General features: G+C 36.8%; 2 protein-coding genes across 2 annotated transcripts in view; both read right to left on the bottom strand.

Moving 5' to 3' along the window:
• LOC110448113 (N-acetylated-alpha-linked acidic dipeptidase 2-like) overlaps nt 1-12,364 on the bottom strand; it is a 23,848-nt gene extending 11,484 nt beyond the window's left edge. The window contains exons 1-9 of the mRNA XM_021494177.1: nt 12,016-12,364; nt 11,226-11,526; nt 9,724-9,849; nt 9,285-9,471; nt 6,105-6,201; nt 4,634-4,723; nt 4,233-4,318; nt 3,989-4,108; nt 3,096-3,181 (exon numbers count right to left, since the gene is read on the bottom strand). Coding sequence (XP_021349852.1) covers nt 3,096-3,181; nt 3,989-4,108; nt 4,233-4,318; nt 4,634-4,723; nt 6,105-6,201; nt 9,285-9,471; nt 9,724-9,849; nt 11,226-11,526; nt 12,016-12,278 — 1,356 coding nt within the window. The 5' untranslated portion in view covers nt 12,279-12,364. The remainder of the gene's footprint in view (nt 1-3,095; nt 3,182-3,988; nt 4,109-4,232; nt 4,319-4,633; nt 4,724-6,104; nt 6,202-9,284; nt 9,472-9,723; nt 9,850-11,225; nt 11,527-12,015) is intronic.
• Nucleotides 12,365-15,849: 3,485 nt separating this feature from the next.
• On the bottom strand, nt 15,850-17,789 carry LOC110448112 (ADP-ribosylation factor-like). Its single transcript, XM_021494176.1, has 4 exons — nt 17,546-17,789; nt 17,183-17,359; nt 16,771-16,905; nt 15,850-16,600 (listed from the first exon to the last, which is right to left on the bottom strand). The coding sequence occupies exons 1-4, from the start codon at nt 17,637-17,639 to the stop codon at nt 16,437-16,439; spliced, it is 570 nt and encodes a 189-aa protein (XP_021349851.1). The 5' UTR covers nt 17,640-17,789; the 3' UTR covers nt 15,850-16,436.
• Between the last annotated feature and the right edge of the window lie 337 nt (nt 17,790-18,126).

Here is an 18,126-nt window from a genome sequence, read left to right as displayed (position 1 = left end):
ACTTAATTACGGCATTAAACAATTTTGATAGGTGGACATATAGCAACGAGTTTCCAAATTTCAAATGTTCATAAACAAGATTGTCTAGACCTCCTGCCTTATTTGTTTTCAACTTTTTACATATATTTTCGATTTCAGATACAGTAACAGATTTCTTCAAAAACTTGTCCTCTTCGCAGATTTGGACATCTATATCTCTTACTTTACTCGAAACGTCATGTTTGAAATCTTCATCAAATAAACTATTGCAGTCATTCTTGAAAATGTTTTCGAAGTGAGATGCCCATTTGTTTACAATAATTTTTGGGTCTCTAAACGTTTGACCGTCACATGTAAATTCTGTTTGAGAAGGTCGCTGTTTCATGGATTTGTTTCTAAATAGATACCAAAACAGTTTTTGATCTATTTCGTTTGATTGATCAATCTCTGATAACTGGTCAGACATATACTTATCAAAAGCTTGTCTAAGATTTCTCCTGAATTCTTTCTTCATCAATTTGTACTCTTTAAAACTTTCCGAGTTCCCACCTCTTGGTTTACCTTCACCGACCCATTTTTGTCTGCTTAATCTCATATTACAATGATAAACAGATAACTGGTCATTCCAATATGGTTTTAGGTAATGCTTGTACCTTACAGTCGGTATAGATTCTAAAGAAGCATTACCTATTGCAGAGACAATTTCACAATGATATTTTTCTATGTATTCCTTGCTTAGACTCAATTCCTGTTCACTATTCTCAGTTTCTGTAACATTGATATGAGACAAATTCTTATTTAAAGCTGCTCTGTAAGCATTAGGGTCTGCTTTCTTCCAATTAAACCGTGTATGTTTATCAGGACGTTTATAATTAAATGTTACATTGGCTGATATCAGTATTGAACTTATCACTGGGACATGTTCTGACAAATTCAAATCATTTTCTTTCAAAATAGACACACTTTCTACTAAATCAAACATACTTGATTCGATAATTATGTGGTCAATAAGTGTTAATTTGCCAGTCTGAGGGGAAAAAGTACTATGAGGCCCAAGGCCTTTATCCTGTACGCTTACCGATATTAAATTACATCGGTTTAAAAACTTTTTTCATTTTCAGTTATGCTACACCTAGTACCTTGAATGTTAACGTTCATGTCTCCTATGAACATCACTTTCCCCTTTTCGGAGTAAACAGATTACAGACCTTCTAGAAGCTCAACGTGTTCTATGAATAACTCTATAGTTCTCGAAGAAGCAGGCATGTATGCAACAAAGCAATACAGAATTAAGTCATCAGATATAGTTATCTCAGCCCCTACTATTCTCGGGCTGTCAACCTCGATCTCTTGGACTCTGAAGGAGGATTCTTTATACAGCAGAGCAACTCCTCCTCTAGTGCTACATTTGTACTTAAAAGGGCCGAATTCAAAAACAGGTTTAGCTATACATCTGTACCCAATAGATTTAAACGTGTCCATAAATGACATATTAAATTCACGTAACCAGTGCTCAGATATCCCACAAACACATCGCATTAACAACTTCAGCCATATCTGTGCTCACTCAAGAAAATTTCGCGTGGCTGCCATTCCCCCATTCGGATTCCTTCGGGCCAGAACGAATCATCGCTGACAATATCTGCGTCCACCGCTACTATGTTCAACTGCGCTGATGCCGTGTTCTTCCATCGTTTCTCAAAATACCTTATCAAAGTAACGCGCACATTAGCTTCCTCAAGATAGCTTCGCATGGCAGCTTCTGAGGATATTTGTCGGTTTATTCCATGTACGTAGAATCGCTTGATTCTCTTTCTTTGTTGTTGCTGGAATCCCACAAATCGCTTTGCCATCGGATTACACACAGATGTTGGGAAATGGACCTTTATCGGGTGTTGAGTTGTCGTTTCAGCTTCCACGGAACGCTTCTCATTCAGAGACTCCGATTGTAACATGTCGCTCCAAGAGATTTGTCGCGTGTCGTTTCCTTGGCAGAGTCCTCTAGCGTTCCGATCGGTTTTAGGATCTAACGTGTCTGTGAAAAAAATTCGCTGTTTGTGTGCTTTCCAAGTTATCCACCTGGTTTACCTGATTGTTCGATGATGCACTCAACCCACTGAATCTGTTAAACGTCTTTACGGCTGGTTCTGTCTTATTCTCCTCGGTAAGATCCACACTCCTGTTGGTCATGTTGTGTTCACTCTTTCTCTGTATATCCTTCCTTAATTTGTCAACTTGTTTCTTTATACCAACTACCGATGCTGCACATGTCTTTATTGATTCCCTTGTCTCACTCATATCTGATTCGTAACACTTTGTGTAGTTGGTCACGCAGTCTGATACCAGTTCCATTGTCTTTTTAACACTTTCAATACCATTCAATTCAACAACGATGAGGTGGTCGTTACAAACCATATACAAATCGTTAAAACCATAGTATGGATCATAAATAAGTAACGGCCTAACAGTAAACTAATGGATAAATGTCAATAGAGTTTAGCGCATAGTAAATAGTTAATATCTTACCAGAGAGCTGAAACAGTATTACGACAGTCATAATGAAAATGTTTTACGAAACAGTATTAACGATAGAACGGACCTATCGGTAATATCTTACTGAATAGTATAAATGGTAAAACGGACATATCGGTAATATTTTACTGAATAGTATAAATGGTAAAAGGGACATATTGGTAATATCTTACTGAATAGTATAAATGGTAAAACGGACCTATCGGTAATATCATACTGAATAGTATAAATGGTAAAACCGACATATCGGTAATATCTTACTGAATAGTATAAATGGTGAAACGGACATATCGGTAATATCTTACTGAATGGTAAATCTTACTGTATAGTATAAATGTTAAAACGAACATATCGGTAATATCTCACTGAATAGTATAAATGGTAAAACGGACATATCGGTAATATTTTACTGAATAGTATAAACGGTAAAACGGACCTATCGGTAATATCTTACTGAATAGTATTAATGGTAGAATTGGGCAATTGAAATTGTCTCTTTTAGTAATATAAACAATAATAGAACGGGCCTGTTGATTTGTCTTTCTAGATACAATGTAGTATAAATGATAGTAGAACAGATATACCTCAACCCACTCATAGGAGCCGAAGAGCCCGTACTCCTCCGCATCCCAGCTACAGAATATGATAGAGCGTCGCGGCCGCCATCTCCCTGTGGCAATTTATAAACTAGTTTATATGACATTAAAATCATAGATTACAACGATGAATTAACTTGAAATATATATAAACATTTTTGACCATAATGTATTATTATATGTATGCTTCATTATCAAAATGCAAAAATGTGTTCTCAATGACAAATTGGCCAGTTTATCCATGTTGCCTATCACCATAGAGACGTGTACTTACCTCAGACACAGTTACCTTGTTTGAACAGATTGTTCGTACTAGGTGTCAAACATCCTTATTTACCAAGTTTCCCTTACCATCGAGACATGTAGTTACAAGGGTTACATTTACCTTACTTACCAAGTTTCCCTTACCATCGAGACGTAGTAACAAGGGTTACATTTACCTTATTTACCAATTTTCCCTTACCATCGAGACATGTAGTTACAAGAGTTACAATTACCTTATTTACCAAGTTTCCCTTCCCATCGAGACATGTAGTTACAAGGGATACATTTACCTTATTTACCAAGTTTTCCTTACCATCGAGACATGTAGTTACAAGAGTTACATTTACCTTATTTACCAAGTTTCCCTTACCATCAAGACAAGTAGTTACAAGGGTTACATTTACCTTATTTACCAAGTTTCCCTTACCATAGAGACATGTAGTTACAAGGGTTACATCTACCTTATTTATCAAGTTTCCCTTACCATCGAGACATGTAGTTACAAGGGTTATATGTACCTTATTTTATCACGTTTCCCTTACCATAGAGACGTGTAGTTACTAGAGTTGCCTTTTTACGTACCCATCACCATGGAGATGAGTAAGTACGTGTGTTACCTTGTTTCACCAGGTTTCCCATTACTCTCGATGCTTCTTTCATGACGGCCGTGGCACTTGAAGGGTCAATGGCGCCAAACACCCATGCGTCTCTGTGGTTACCAATCAACACGTACCGGTCTGTAAGAAAGAATAGCATATTAATAGAAAACTATTGATGTCCTGCTAGGTGTTAACGATGTTATTTGTCATAAGAAATGTCATTGAAATCCTAAAACCATAGATGATGTTTGGAAGACCTTACCTGGTTCTATGGCTCCTCGTATTACTCCGAACACGTTATGAATTCGCCTCATGTAACTCTGTGTTGAAATAAACATCCGTATTGTCCTGCAAGCACATAGTCACATGTACAGTAACCAATCAGCTTCTAATCCAATATTCCGTCCTTTACTGCTTTTTTTAGTTCTAGTTTAACAGATATAATATTTAAAGTCAGACATCAATCTGTTAAAGTTAGCTTACATATCATGCCGTGTATTACTGAAGTATAACAACCATTTTCACAAAGCAAAATTGGAATTCTGAATAAGATAGATATGCTCCATAAATTGCTTGAGACTCATATAAATTTAACTCATCTTGTCCTGGACTCGCAAAAATAATGTTTACAGCTGAAATATAGAGCAGTTGAATGAGACTTACCAGCCGTCCGTCTGTAATACTCCTCCGAGTCTATACGTGATGTTTAAACCCCCTTTCCACTGAGGGGGAACCTCTTCTCCAGACAGCTCCCTGATAACAATATACCACATCAATGTAAATACAATACCATCCCAAGCCAAGGTGTTTTACTCTCCTCTAGTTTACAATACAACGTAATACATGTACTTCTGATGTGGAAAGGCAAATATTGGTAGAAAAAACTCATACATAGTACATGTTGTTGTCCAGTTCACTAGAGGTTAAATTATGTCTTGTATCGATATAACATCGCATACACGAGCTTTCAGACCGTTAATAGACAAAACGTCAGCTTTTTATGAATCACATGTTGGCGACTAACCATATATGACGCACCCAATCAAAATTTATCAGACAAGAAAATGATTGCAAACATTTACAAAGAGATGCATATTTTCTCAAAATGGGTTGGTAATTTCTATTCTATCTGGAAAATGTAAAAATGATGTGAGTTTGCAATTATAAAGTGGCTGAGAACTTATTATATCTATTGGAAAATTTACGAGTGAGTAAAGACACCGAAGATGACAATTTAAGTTTCGACAAACACACTTTTAGGGGAACATTTACTCATCCTCATTCAAGATGTTGTTTACTGTTTTTACAAATCATATGTGGTTTCTTCTTTAACTACGTATTATAGATCACATCGAATCAAAATATACAACACAAGGCAAAAAAACCAGGTACCGAGTCTTTCAAATATCTCACGAATAACGAAACAGAAATTTAATTTACCGACGTCTGCCTACAGAAAATCGAGAGACGACGTATTAGAATTAAACAAGGTACTTCACTGGGAATACCACTCGGATATTACGAATTATATCCAATTGTGAGAGGGTTTCAATTTCCCGAGGAAATGATTCAATGAATAAATATTGATGTTTTCTTAAACGGACATGAGAAAAACTCTTTTTAAACCAAGAACAATCAATACATAGAATAGTAGCATGGGCAACAGATAATGAGGAGCGTTGAGTTAAACTGGAGGAACATTGGATATTCCGTCTTTGCGTATTGCAGAGTTATCTTCTCTTGGGAGCAGGTATTGATTGTTACGTCATTGGTTTGTGTGAGAAAATTACGTCGTTTTCTCAAAAATTGATGACGTTACTCTCACAAACAAGTGACGTAACAATCAATACCTGCTCCCAAGAGAAGATAACTCTGCAATACGCAAAGACGGAATACCAGAGCCAAAAACATCTTTTCGCGACATCTTGCGGATTACACATGTACAAGTAGACAAGAGTTTGACTTGATTTAAGTGAATTACAAGAAAGTTAGTTTGAGCAGAGCATCCGCGATTGAGCATGAGAACAGTTGCATTAAAACATGCCCTGATTGTCTTCGATTTTTTCATGACATATTCCAAGGTTAGAGAAGATATGTGTATCGAAGTGGAACCGGTGTTTTGAAGATGACTAACCTGAGAAGTATCTCTGCCGTGCCGTAACCTACAGGGTGGACTGGTATAGTAGGCAGGTCCGCCTCACTGCTGTCCTGTTGGTACCTGTACGCTGTTTCTATAGTATTGACGTTCAATATTAAGGCAAATGCTCAGGCAGAAAAGGAACAAGCATGGATATTCTTAATATCATACACGACCGAACCTCACATCAAATGACATAGGTTATCTGTAATGTAACGACACCTTTCATTGGTTAATAATCATATATTACATGTATTTGACAAATGTTCATGCGCGTGCTTATACTATTTTTTTTCAACAAACCATGCCCGTACAACGCTCTTCAAAACAATTCCCGTGTATTACATCTATACAAACGTAAACACGCAAAAAGCGTAGGTCTGGTTTCCTTTGTCGGCTGATGGTGTACCAATAAATGTAGTATAAGAAAGTGTTTCTGATTTACCTACAGATGTATTTATAACTGTCAAGCTCACTTTCGGACCTTACTGGAAGGTGACCGGAATAATGTTTGTAAGTCTGTCAAGTATTTTTTTATGTGATGAAGGGCGTATTCGAAGAATTAATACAATTGAATGATGTAAATTTTTAATGTTCATCGTCTGCCGGATTGGGAAACCAAATGACGACTGTAAATGAAGTTTGTTAGGTTTTCAACCCCGAGCTAAGGTAAAACAATACTCCCCGAACTTCATTAAGTAGTGTCAACTTGACTGAGTATGATGCCTACCTGTAGCAGGGTATCCCAGTGTTAGGGGATCGCCGCTCATTTTCCCCACAGTGCCCCGCTGTATTCTATAAGCTTTACAATATGGGTATTAAATGGAAAGTATGGAATATCATGAAACTAATGTATTCTCGATTTACCAGTAATGTTGTTTTTAATGGTCTCAAGTCGGACAATGTAATCATGAAACGGGGAATCTTACAAGGTGGGTCTTTATCCGCAAAACTGTATTTAGTCTTTATTAATGATTTGCTAAATGAAGTGGAATTTAGAGGGAAAGGGGCATTAGTTCTTTCCTCGCGAATCAATATACCTACACAAGCTGATGACATATGTATTATCAGCAATAACGTTAATAGTTTACAGTATCTACTCTCTATTTGCGAGAAATACAGTAGAAAGCGGAGATTTACATTTTCCTCTACTTAATCTCAAATTGTTGTTTTTACTTCTAAAAAGAAACCCAATATTAATTGTGATATAACTGTATATGGAAAGAAACTACCAATTGTAGAAAGTATTACTCATGTCAGCGTTTTATTGAATAGCAGAAATAACAATGTCGAACGTACAGAACGTGCTTGTTCCAAATTAAAAAGTGGTGTTATGTCCTTAATTCGTTCTGGAGCACATCCATGTGCTCTGAATCCTTTAACTACTGCAAAAATTGTTAAGTGTAAAATATATCCCTCAGCACTGTATTGGTGTGAATTGTGGCAATTAAAGCAAAACAAAATGTACATGTTAGAAAAAGCACAAAACTTCATTGTCAAATCAATCCAAGGTTTTAATGTAAGAACAAGAACAGATATGAGCACGTCCTTGATTGGTTGGTTTTCTGTAGAAGTATACATCAGCGTAAAGAAAATGTTATTTTTTGGTAGAATATGTTCCATGGAAGTTGGCTGTTTAACACGCGAAATTCTTATCAAGCGTCTATTCGAATTCAACCTGTCTCAATTTAGTAGAGGTTTTATTCCCGACATTGTTAATATTTTACAAAAATACAATTTGTATCATGTTATTAATGAATTTTTGGAGAGTGGTGTATTTCCAAACAAATGTCAATGGAAGTGTTTAGTCAAAGACCATGTAAAAAAATATGAACAGTTTAATTTATGTGAAAGAATGAAAGCTTATAGGGACTTCTCTCGCTTCACTCTTTTACATAATAAGATACAACCGTATGCTATATGGAAACTTGCTTTACGCTTTCCACAATACAGTCCATGTTTTAAGAAAGTTGTTAAACTTTGTGTTGAAATGCGCGATAATGAAAATATATACTTGTGTCATTACTGTGGATCTATGCACACAGATACTATTATGCATAGTGTACTCGAATGCTCACACACAGAGCTATTACGTGACCAGCTCTGGTGTGTACTCAGTACTGTAAAAGATATAGATTTTGTGTTTTATCTTAATGTAATGTGTAATTACCATCTACTTCATGTTCTTCTTGTTGGTATTTTCAACTATGACTTATCTCCATATGAACTGGAGGACTTTAGAATAAAATCCATTGTTATTATTACTAAAATTCTTCAATACAGTGGTATTATGTAATTTATCCTTAAATATTTGAATGTTGTATACTGAGTAATATGTATGTGATCACAAATTTACTTGTTTGTACCTCACGCTTCAGCAAGATTAACAACATGAAATACATATATTTTTGTATTCATATTAGTAGGCAAGCATTTCCTACGTCTTTCCTGTTGATTAGTGCAACTTACTACCATTCATAATATTGTTTGTATTGTATGAATTAATCTTGTGAGATGTATTACTACAACTGAAATCATTGTATGGTTGCGCTGTTTCTTCAAGTTAATTATTATATTGTATGTTGTGTATTTCACACCACTGTATGACTATATTGTATGACTTCGTGCAACGGGTTCTACTCAATGTATGATTGTATTGTAAGACTTATGTAACAGTAATACTGTCTATAATAATGCTGTATAATTTATAGTGTGATGCTTGTAATACTGTTTATTACAATGTTGTATGATTGCTTAGTACGAGAAGTGTATTACTGTCTATACTATTATATGATAATGTAGTACGAGAAGTGTATTACTGTCTATACCATTATATGGTAGTGAAGTAGAGAAGTGTATTACTGTCTATACTGTTATATGATAATGTAGTTTGAGGAGTGTAAATATGTCTATTATATCAATGTGTGATGTAATGTATGATAAGTGTTATACTGTCTATCATCATAATTATCAACGTTTAATGACTGTAATAGTACCTATTATATCATTGTGTTGTGTTTATAGTACTTTATGGTATGATGCGGGTACTATTATTATTCTCTTATGTGTGTGTCTGTCCATGTGCATGTGTGTGTCACTATGTAAGGGTGTGACCATGATTGTGAATGCATTTTCCTCTCTTTCAATAGTGTTGAATTGTATGTGTATGATGCCTACCTGTAGCAGGGTATCCTCGTGTTAGCGGATCGCCGCTCATTTTTCCCACGGTGCCCCGCTGTACTCCCGACGGAGGAAGCCACCAGTCATCCGGGTACACTTTTGACGTACTTCCGTTTGGTACATCCTCTGCAGGATCCGAGTAAAGAATGATACCGATAGCGCCATATCTAGTGGCCAGTTTGACCTATAACGGAACAAACTAAGCATGCATTTTCCTCTTTTTACACAAAAAATATCTACAGTGGAGAAATTCATAGGAAACAAAACAAATACGGCATCAGTCGAAAAGCACTACAAACACCACTAATTGACCTTGTTTTCCATATCTGTCCGCTAAGAACCCCTATCACAAAACGGAGTTCTCCATACTATAACAATCGTGTCGTCACTAAACCTATCTTCATACAGTGCTATAACAATCGAACTCGTCACAAACCTTGTCGCCCCGGAAGGGCTGCCCATACCGGGCTATTACAATGGCGCCGGTGACGTTGACCGAGGTATTGTTTCTCAGCCAGCGGTAGTCCTCCAGCCTCCCGTAGTTCACGTAAACCAGGCGCTCCTGTTGGACACAATACGGCAGTCGTATATATGTAATAAAAAGCTGATTGGTTAAGCTATGTTTTTATTATCATCATAATTTCTATTTATTTTCGGTGTAAAAAGTAGCACGCGAGAGATTGTGCATAATTTGCATCCAATTTTCACATTAATTTTGAAACTTTCTGAATCGTCCAAAGCAAAAAGGAAAACTAACAAAGTCTCATAAAATCGCATTTTCAAAACAAAACAAAACAAATCAATAGACTCACACGGAATAAGAAATAATAATTATTGTGGCGAGTTAGCCCTACTTGCCTTTTCGCTACGTCAAAGGATCAAATCAAGAAAGCGTCATTTTGCTTTCTTAACGGCGTACTCTCGCGGCGACAACGCGAAAAAGTGACGGCGCCACAAAGCGTAATTAATCAGAATAAAATAACTCTTTTCACCTTTCTGTTCGACATGGGAATTGTAGCTGGAACATGCTTAAAAGCGTCAACAAGCGAAAACAGTGTCTCAACAAGCGACAACGGGCATACCAAACAACATCTTTAAGACTATGAAGTAAATAAAATAAATACTGTATGTTATTCAAGTCCACGAAGCGTCTTCAAACTGTCTCTCAAATTATGACAATTAAAGAAATGGACATCAGAACATACGTTGTATAGTGTTTCAGTTAAATTGAAAAATTATGATGATTTTTCCTTTTTAATAGTGGCAAATTTCTGCTATCGACTCATGAGTTACGAATGATGACAAATTATAAAAGAGGTCACCATAATCTTTGAGGCTCTCGACATTATCCTTGAATACGACGATATAATTTTTTAACTTATTAAGCATATTATCACATTTGCACCCGGGATAACTTTTCGAGACATTTATGCTCGGACATCGGCTAGCCATTTATATTTATACAAAATAGAACAAGGGTAGGTTATTTACGTTACATATTACATATTTCTGCCATATATTTACGAGTGACGTATGTTGACATATTTCTTTAAAAGTATGTCGAAATAATCGGAGAAAATGTCGAACTACTTTGTCAATTTATCGAATTATACTCGCAGTGTCCGATATATTTTTGTCGAAGTAATTTTCTCCGACGTCAGTTGGTACATTTAACTCTGCTACTGATCGTGATGCATCCTCGATACTCCATGGGTTACGCCCACTTACGCTCTTATAAATCCGGTTATAGTGCCTGGCTACATACGAAACCCAAGAAGAGGCATCTTGGGGACCAGACTTTATTGATAAATCGATTGGTGTACATGCAGCTCGAAATATATTTATGGTAATATATATTAAAGGAAAAATGGCCTATAATTAAAGCCAGAATTAGATTAAATCTAATATATACACAAATGTACAACCAATCATACACACCGCTGTGATATCCCCGGGGGCAGAGTAGGCATTAAAGGGCGGTACCACACCACTCTTGTTCTCACTCGGGTGTAGAATTGCCTCCCTTAGCGGAGACTGGTACACTACTCCGCCGGTGGCGTTGATCAGCTCTATCCGGTTCATCATGTCGTCATCAGTGACGTTTGGGTAGGACAACAGGACGTCATAAGGCGTGACGTAGACCTCGTCCAGTCCCTCCTGTCTCCAGAAGTCATGTAGTTCCATGGCCAGGCGGTAGTTAGCCTCTGTCCCCGCGAGATGGGGTAGCTGAGTCAGGTCTCTGAGATGCAGTGATATAGTGATAAAGTGAAGGAATGTCTGAACAGGAACTTAACACAAACCAACATGACCTGTTTTGTTAATTTTTTTAGTGGATTCGTGTCAATGTTTGATCAAATTCAACTTTTAATACAAACTTTATTTGTTTTACAACAATCATAAAACAAGTTATTTCAACCTATTTTAATCACTCTTGCTGGTCTGGATGTTAGCGCGCCGGGGGTTGTAATGTGGGAGGAAATGCATTGAAGATTTCTAATATTCTAGTGGTAAGAAGTCTTAATACGGATTCTATACGGGCTTATTTTTTATTTATTTTTGTAGATAGGCCTCGATTTCCAAGAAGGTTTTCGTGCGTGGGGAACATACAGAACATGGACAAAGTGTTTACAGATCGGACCCCTGCTGCGGTTTGCGCGCTTAGGGGTTTGAAAAGAAAAATAACAAAAATTAAAAACAATACCTCACCATGACTGCTATACTGTATTACCTCAGATATTCCCTGATGTTTTCACTTTTGATGGCGTCCATGATGATGTCGCTTACAGCTGGGTCACCATCTTGGATAATTTTGTTCGAAATTCCTGGCAGAAAGACACCATCTCCAAGTTCCTTCTTATCAAAATTTCCAATAAAAAGTCCAATAGCTAAACCTATCAACAGACCGACCAGACCGGTGATGCAGGCGTCTTTCCACTTGATGAGATTTTTCTTGTGGGCTCCAGAAGAACCCTCGAGGGTTGAATATTCCATTGTGATCGAAACCTATACCGGAGTCTAACCGGTACTGAGTCAGTTAGGTGTTCGCACGTTTGCTTGAAACACAAATGATTCACACATCTGCTGGAGGTTCACTAAAACTTTTGTTTATCTGATGCTACCAGTGCTAGATAGATATCTGTGTTAGGTTCACTAGGGAACACCTGTCACTGGTATGTATTTCTAATGTTGATTTGCATTTCGGTAAGTATCAATCGATACCAGAATTATTTTACTGGTAACTGATCTCACCAATCACACGCTCCGTATTAAGTGAAACAGAATATAATTTACACATTTAGCGATATCTGATAAAGAATACTTTTCAATCTCAATATGCATGCGTCTACCTTTTTTATGGAATGCACTTTTGACTTTGCATATATATTTTATGATCAACATATGTGCGTATGTAGAATATATAATGAGGATGTGAAATGGTGGGAAAACGTTTTAGTGAAGGCCATCATTCAACATTTCGAATCACGACGGTAACTACTACTTAATTAATGATATAGGTTGAGCTTCGCATCAAAGATCATTTGGGGACGAGTCTCGTTGTGTTTAATGTATGTGTATAGGTGAACACCCTCACAATTGCAAAGTCAATAAATATTGATTAGTGAGTTTATGTTTTCAAAACTTTTTTCAGACTAGGTGAAAAAATAACCGCCTCGCGGAGTCCGCCTCTCCCAGCATGTCTCAGACTTGAGTAATGGATTACTAATTCTTTTATGATTTGTTTGCCCAGTCTCGTATGATAGAAAAACAAAGTGTCACAGAAAAGACCTTGTAAAAACTAAGTTTAAAGACACTAATAATCAAACACAGCATGTACATTTCCTCTGTCTTTACACCTCAAAACATTTTCATATTTTTCGCAGTATTATAAATTCCCGTAACTGCTTCAATAGGGGAAAATGCTGAAATGGAAAAAAATTAACAGAGGAAGAGTAATAAAAGACTGTTGCATTAGACTCCTTGTTATACATATATCCTGATAGTCTGGACGACTGTAGTCGTTTTTTTCATCATATATCTTTTTTGTTGTGAAGAGAGTCAGAACGTACTATACAATATAACAAGAGGCCCATGGGCCTTAACGGTCACCTGAGTCCTACAGTATTTATTTCTGTTGTTGAAATATGTACCAATTTGAGTCCAAAATAGTTAAGTATAACGTTAACTTAAGTTTGTCAGGACCATGAGCTGATCATTCCTAGACCGAGTTTCATTTAATTTGGCTTATTAGAAACTTGTTTTTAAGTTTGAAATAGTTTTTTTCAAAATAGCGGCCGTGGCAGCCAATTTGGATTTCTGATAGACCCGTAAAATAACAACACTTTGTCAGGACCATAAGTCGAAGAATCCTACAAAGTTTCAGTTCAATCGTCCCAGTGGAACTTGACTTTAAGTTTGAAATATTTTTTCGAAATGGCGGCAATGGCGGCCATATTGGATTTCCGATCGATCCGAAAAATAACAATACTTTGTCAGGACCATGAGTCGATCATTCCTTTCAAGTTTCAGTTCAATCGGCCCAGTGGAACTTGACTTTAAGTTTGAAATATTTTTTCGAAATGGCGGCAATGGCGGCCATATTGGATTTCTGATTGACCCGAAAAATAACAACATTTGGTCAGGGAGATGTCAGTAACCTTCCCATGAAATATTAATGAAATCCCTTTGCCAGTATTTCAACTTAGGTTGAAAATGTAAAATGTTAACCGACGACGGACGACTGACGACGCACGACGACGGACGAAGACGGATAGCAATAGGTCACTTGAGCTAAAGCTCAGGTGACCTAAAAAGCTGTTATTTCTCCCGGACTCTGCACCGGTTCCGGTGCGTACTGCCTCCCGTTATTTCCTTTATTTAAGAGTGGGTGTGTATTCATTCTATATATCGTAGATGATTTGAATTCTATCTATGATTTATTTATTGCATGCAGTGTCGATCGCCGGCGACCAGGTATCTCATTTGATAGAGCGTCTAGCTAGAGTTCGGAGGTCCCAGATTCGAATCCCTGTCTAGCCCGTTGTATTTTTCCTTTTCTGTTATATGCACTTTACCGAATTTCCGATAACTGGTTGGTATACGGTCATACATACACTTTATGAAATAAGGGCTCTAGTAAAAGTGTGCGCGGTGGATTGTTTATTCGTTGTTTTAATATCTTGTTTATCACGAAAAATTTACGTAGCTCTAGTCCAGTTATATTTAAACGCACGTGACTCTTTCTAGACTGTTTTCATAACATGTAGAATGACGTAGAATTTGTACAACTCAACTTTCAATCGGAATGTGAAAAGAGGTGGTGATAGTAATTTCGTAAATAATATAGACTTCATATTGTGTTCCAAAGTAAGGTTTTGTTTTACGTCCTATAACAGCTATGGTCCAGAAAAAGCGTTAATACCTGATAGCCAAGAGTTTAGGAGTAACTATTTATGATAGTGGTTTTTTCTCACAATTTTGATGTTTGAAGTATTAATTGATCTTCTTCATTGTGCAAATTGTTGTTTGTAATTTACCGTCTTATCGAAACATCCACGAATGTCATACGTAATAAATGTATAAACGTCCGCAATTTCGCAATGATCGGGGAAAAGGTTGACGTTGCAAGCAAAGCTGATTTAAAACAACGAATTTTATCGGCTCCGACATTTCAAGTTTTCAGGAAGCGAACTGAACATGGATTCGGGATAAATATCACTGAAAAACATAACATGCATATTAAGACCAATTATAGATAGCCTGTATTAGAAATAACGCCGCTCATTGTTTGAGAGAGGAATTTATGGACGTTTTAAGTACCATTCTTTATCAGATATCGGAGATAACGCTCGTTTACACACTCGTCTGCTGCGATGCACTCTTATAACATCAAGTATAGCTGCACACGGTATTGTAGGTTTGCTTATTTTCCGTATTATCATTTCTCTATCAGATGGAAATATTTATCAATTATGGACGTTTAATGAGGTAAATATGTAGTATGTGAACCCGAGAAACAATATTAAACGAGACGACGTCAAGTTCATAAAACATATATAAATTATTTGGTATGAAATAATTGAGTTTTCGTCATTAAACAAAACAGAGCTTACGCAAATCGTCAAGAGTAAAGTACTGCATTTGGTAGAGAGCATTGTGATAGTATCAATTGAATATTGATCTCCGAGTCAATTTCATGAATTATAGACTTCCTCTTGATTTAGATACAATCAATGATGATGCAGAAAAAATCTTTTTTTTTTCTAATGTGGATTAGGCAGCGTCAGGACCTATAGGTTCGTCAATGAATCAGATTGTAACGAAGTATAGGACTCATCTTCAGCATTCCAGCTTATATATACTTCATGTTATGTATCTAAAATAATGCAGTCATATCAGACGGGAAGATCCGGGTGACATATTTCACTCTGTAACATTTCCATCGTGTTGTACGCATATAACAAGCCAGCAACAACATACTTAAAATCAAATATGTTATGCAAATTTAAAATTTATTGAATAAGTAATATCCAAAACATTAAGGTATACATTTGAAATGTTAACAATTCATGTTATTGATATCATTAATATTCCACACAAAAAATAATAAAACAACGTCGTCAAGTAATCTATCACAGATCATGAAATAAAATCTACATCAAATCATAGATACATATGATCTGGTCACATTATTGTGTCGTGTGACACATATATACAAGGTGTGTTTATGATTCAGGATATTACACAGATAATATAACACAACTCGTGTTCCACATATATATTTTCAACACATATCCCACTACTCGTGTATCTAGCGTACAGCCAGACTCCCACAAATGCTGCATTATCTTGTACACACCATATGTACAGCTGTATATATATATAATCGCGCATATATCCACGTTTATAACACAAGTGTTCATCTTACTTTCGTCCTTAAGCAGTGTTTGACTTTCGTCTTATCAGTATTAAATCAAGGATTCAATGAGTTTCGCTGAAGCGATTCATTTTTCATTCGAACACACGTACAAGTAAGTACGTACACATCATCAGTGACAGGAAGGCATCACGTCACGCGTCAGTCCTAGCATATTGTCCTAAGACTTGATTTTATCCATTAGAGATATCAGGGCGTTTACAAATATCGCTGTTTCATCTGTAGTTTTTTTTGTTTTCCTTCGTGAGCCGTGCCATTTCTTTCATGCCTTCGTAAATGCCTTCGCCAGTCATTGCGCATGCTCCCTGTACAAACCACTTCCGCCCAGTTAGTTTCGTCAGGCACATCTTTTCGGCTATATCCGATGTGTTCATGGCATCTAAAACGAAATAAACGATATATAAAATGTGCATTGATCTAAATGGCAACGATTTATTGAAAGTTCTTGTAGATATAATTATAAGGGACTGATTCCAAACCTCTCATGAGATATACATTAATCTGACAAAAATATTATTATGTTTATGTGTTTACCAAATTTAAACTTACATGGGAGATCTTGTTTGTTTGCAAGCACGACAACCGGGACACCTCTCATCTCATCATTGTCAAGTATACCGAACAGCTCCTCTCGGGCTTCATTGATTCTCTCCCTGTCATTGCTGTCTACGACAAACACCAGACCTGTGAAAGGAGATACGATGTTTAAAAATGATGACCATACACACAACATTTCATATGGGTTTTCTACGGCTGCTCCGGTTTCCTTCCATATTAAGACCCCCACCCCCCCTGCGCACTACCATTCGGGCAAGCAATAGTGATTAATATAAATTACAAAAATGGTTTCATAATTGTTGTTAAATACATAAAGTTAAATTGAGCTAAATGATTATTTGGAAATAAGGATAAAATATCTTGCGCCTTATAATTACTTGGCGCTTAACCGGAGTCCACTCACCTTCTGTGTTTTGGAAGTAATGTCTCCATAGTGCCCGGATCTTCTCCTGACCGCCGACATCCCACACGGTAAAGGATACCCCCTTACACGGGGACACCTCCTCCACGTTAAACCCAATCGTCGGGATGGTACACACGTTCTCGTTCAGTTTGATCTTATACAGCACAGTCGTTTTGCCTGAAATATAATATATTTGATATTTGAAACATTTATCAAGCCGTTGAAGGATAAACTTAGCAATAGTTGATATTCTTTGTCTAATATTTGCGTCGAAATGTTATATATTATGTCACGGAATATTTAATTTAAAATTACGATGACAGATAATTCGTTAATGTGCATAAAATATGAATGTAAATTTACCTGCCGCATCCAGTCCCAGCATCAGTATCCGGGACGGGGATCCACTGGAGAAACTCTGCATCACATCAGCAAGCTTTGCTAATAACAAACCCATGTTTTCCTGCTTATAATATTTTTCTATGTACCCGACAATATCTATAAGGTGCGTTGACTCCACAGACTGTGGTATTTGCGTGTGCTGTCGTTATAAATGCGTTAGGTTATATAGTGGTTTGGTTCCACGTATTGCACAAAGTCTGTACACGGGTATGTAACACTCGACCTGTCACTCTAGCCATATGTTCAATGCCAGCGTGGAGAAAATTGCGTCACGCTCAGCGACTCTTCGGAACACCAAATGTTAAACATGGGATAAAGCCCGATAAACATCGAAGGCGTCTATATTTAATCTTATTCTGGGGATACCCTGTTTGTTTACCTTGACTACGGTTCAGTGCCTATCAGTATGCTATACGAAAGTATATTAACAAAACTACCGAATCGTTATCTACATGTGAGGGGTTGTTTTATTATTGTGACATCAGTTTCCCTCACAAAACAGAACAAACATATAGTTTTACCTGGCAGCTGACTACGTACCT

Source organism: Mizuhopecten yessoensis, unplaced genomic scaffold, assembly GCF_002113885.1.
Source record: "Mizuhopecten yessoensis strain PY_sf001 unplaced genomic scaffold, ASM211388v2 scaffold3837, whole genome shotgun sequence".
Lineage (NCBI taxonomy): Eukaryota > Metazoa > Mollusca > Bivalvia > Pectinida > Pectinidae > Mizuhopecten > Mizuhopecten yessoensis.
The sequence above is the reverse complement of the archived record's forward strand: the minus strand, read 5'-3'. Positions and strand labels throughout refer to the sequence as shown.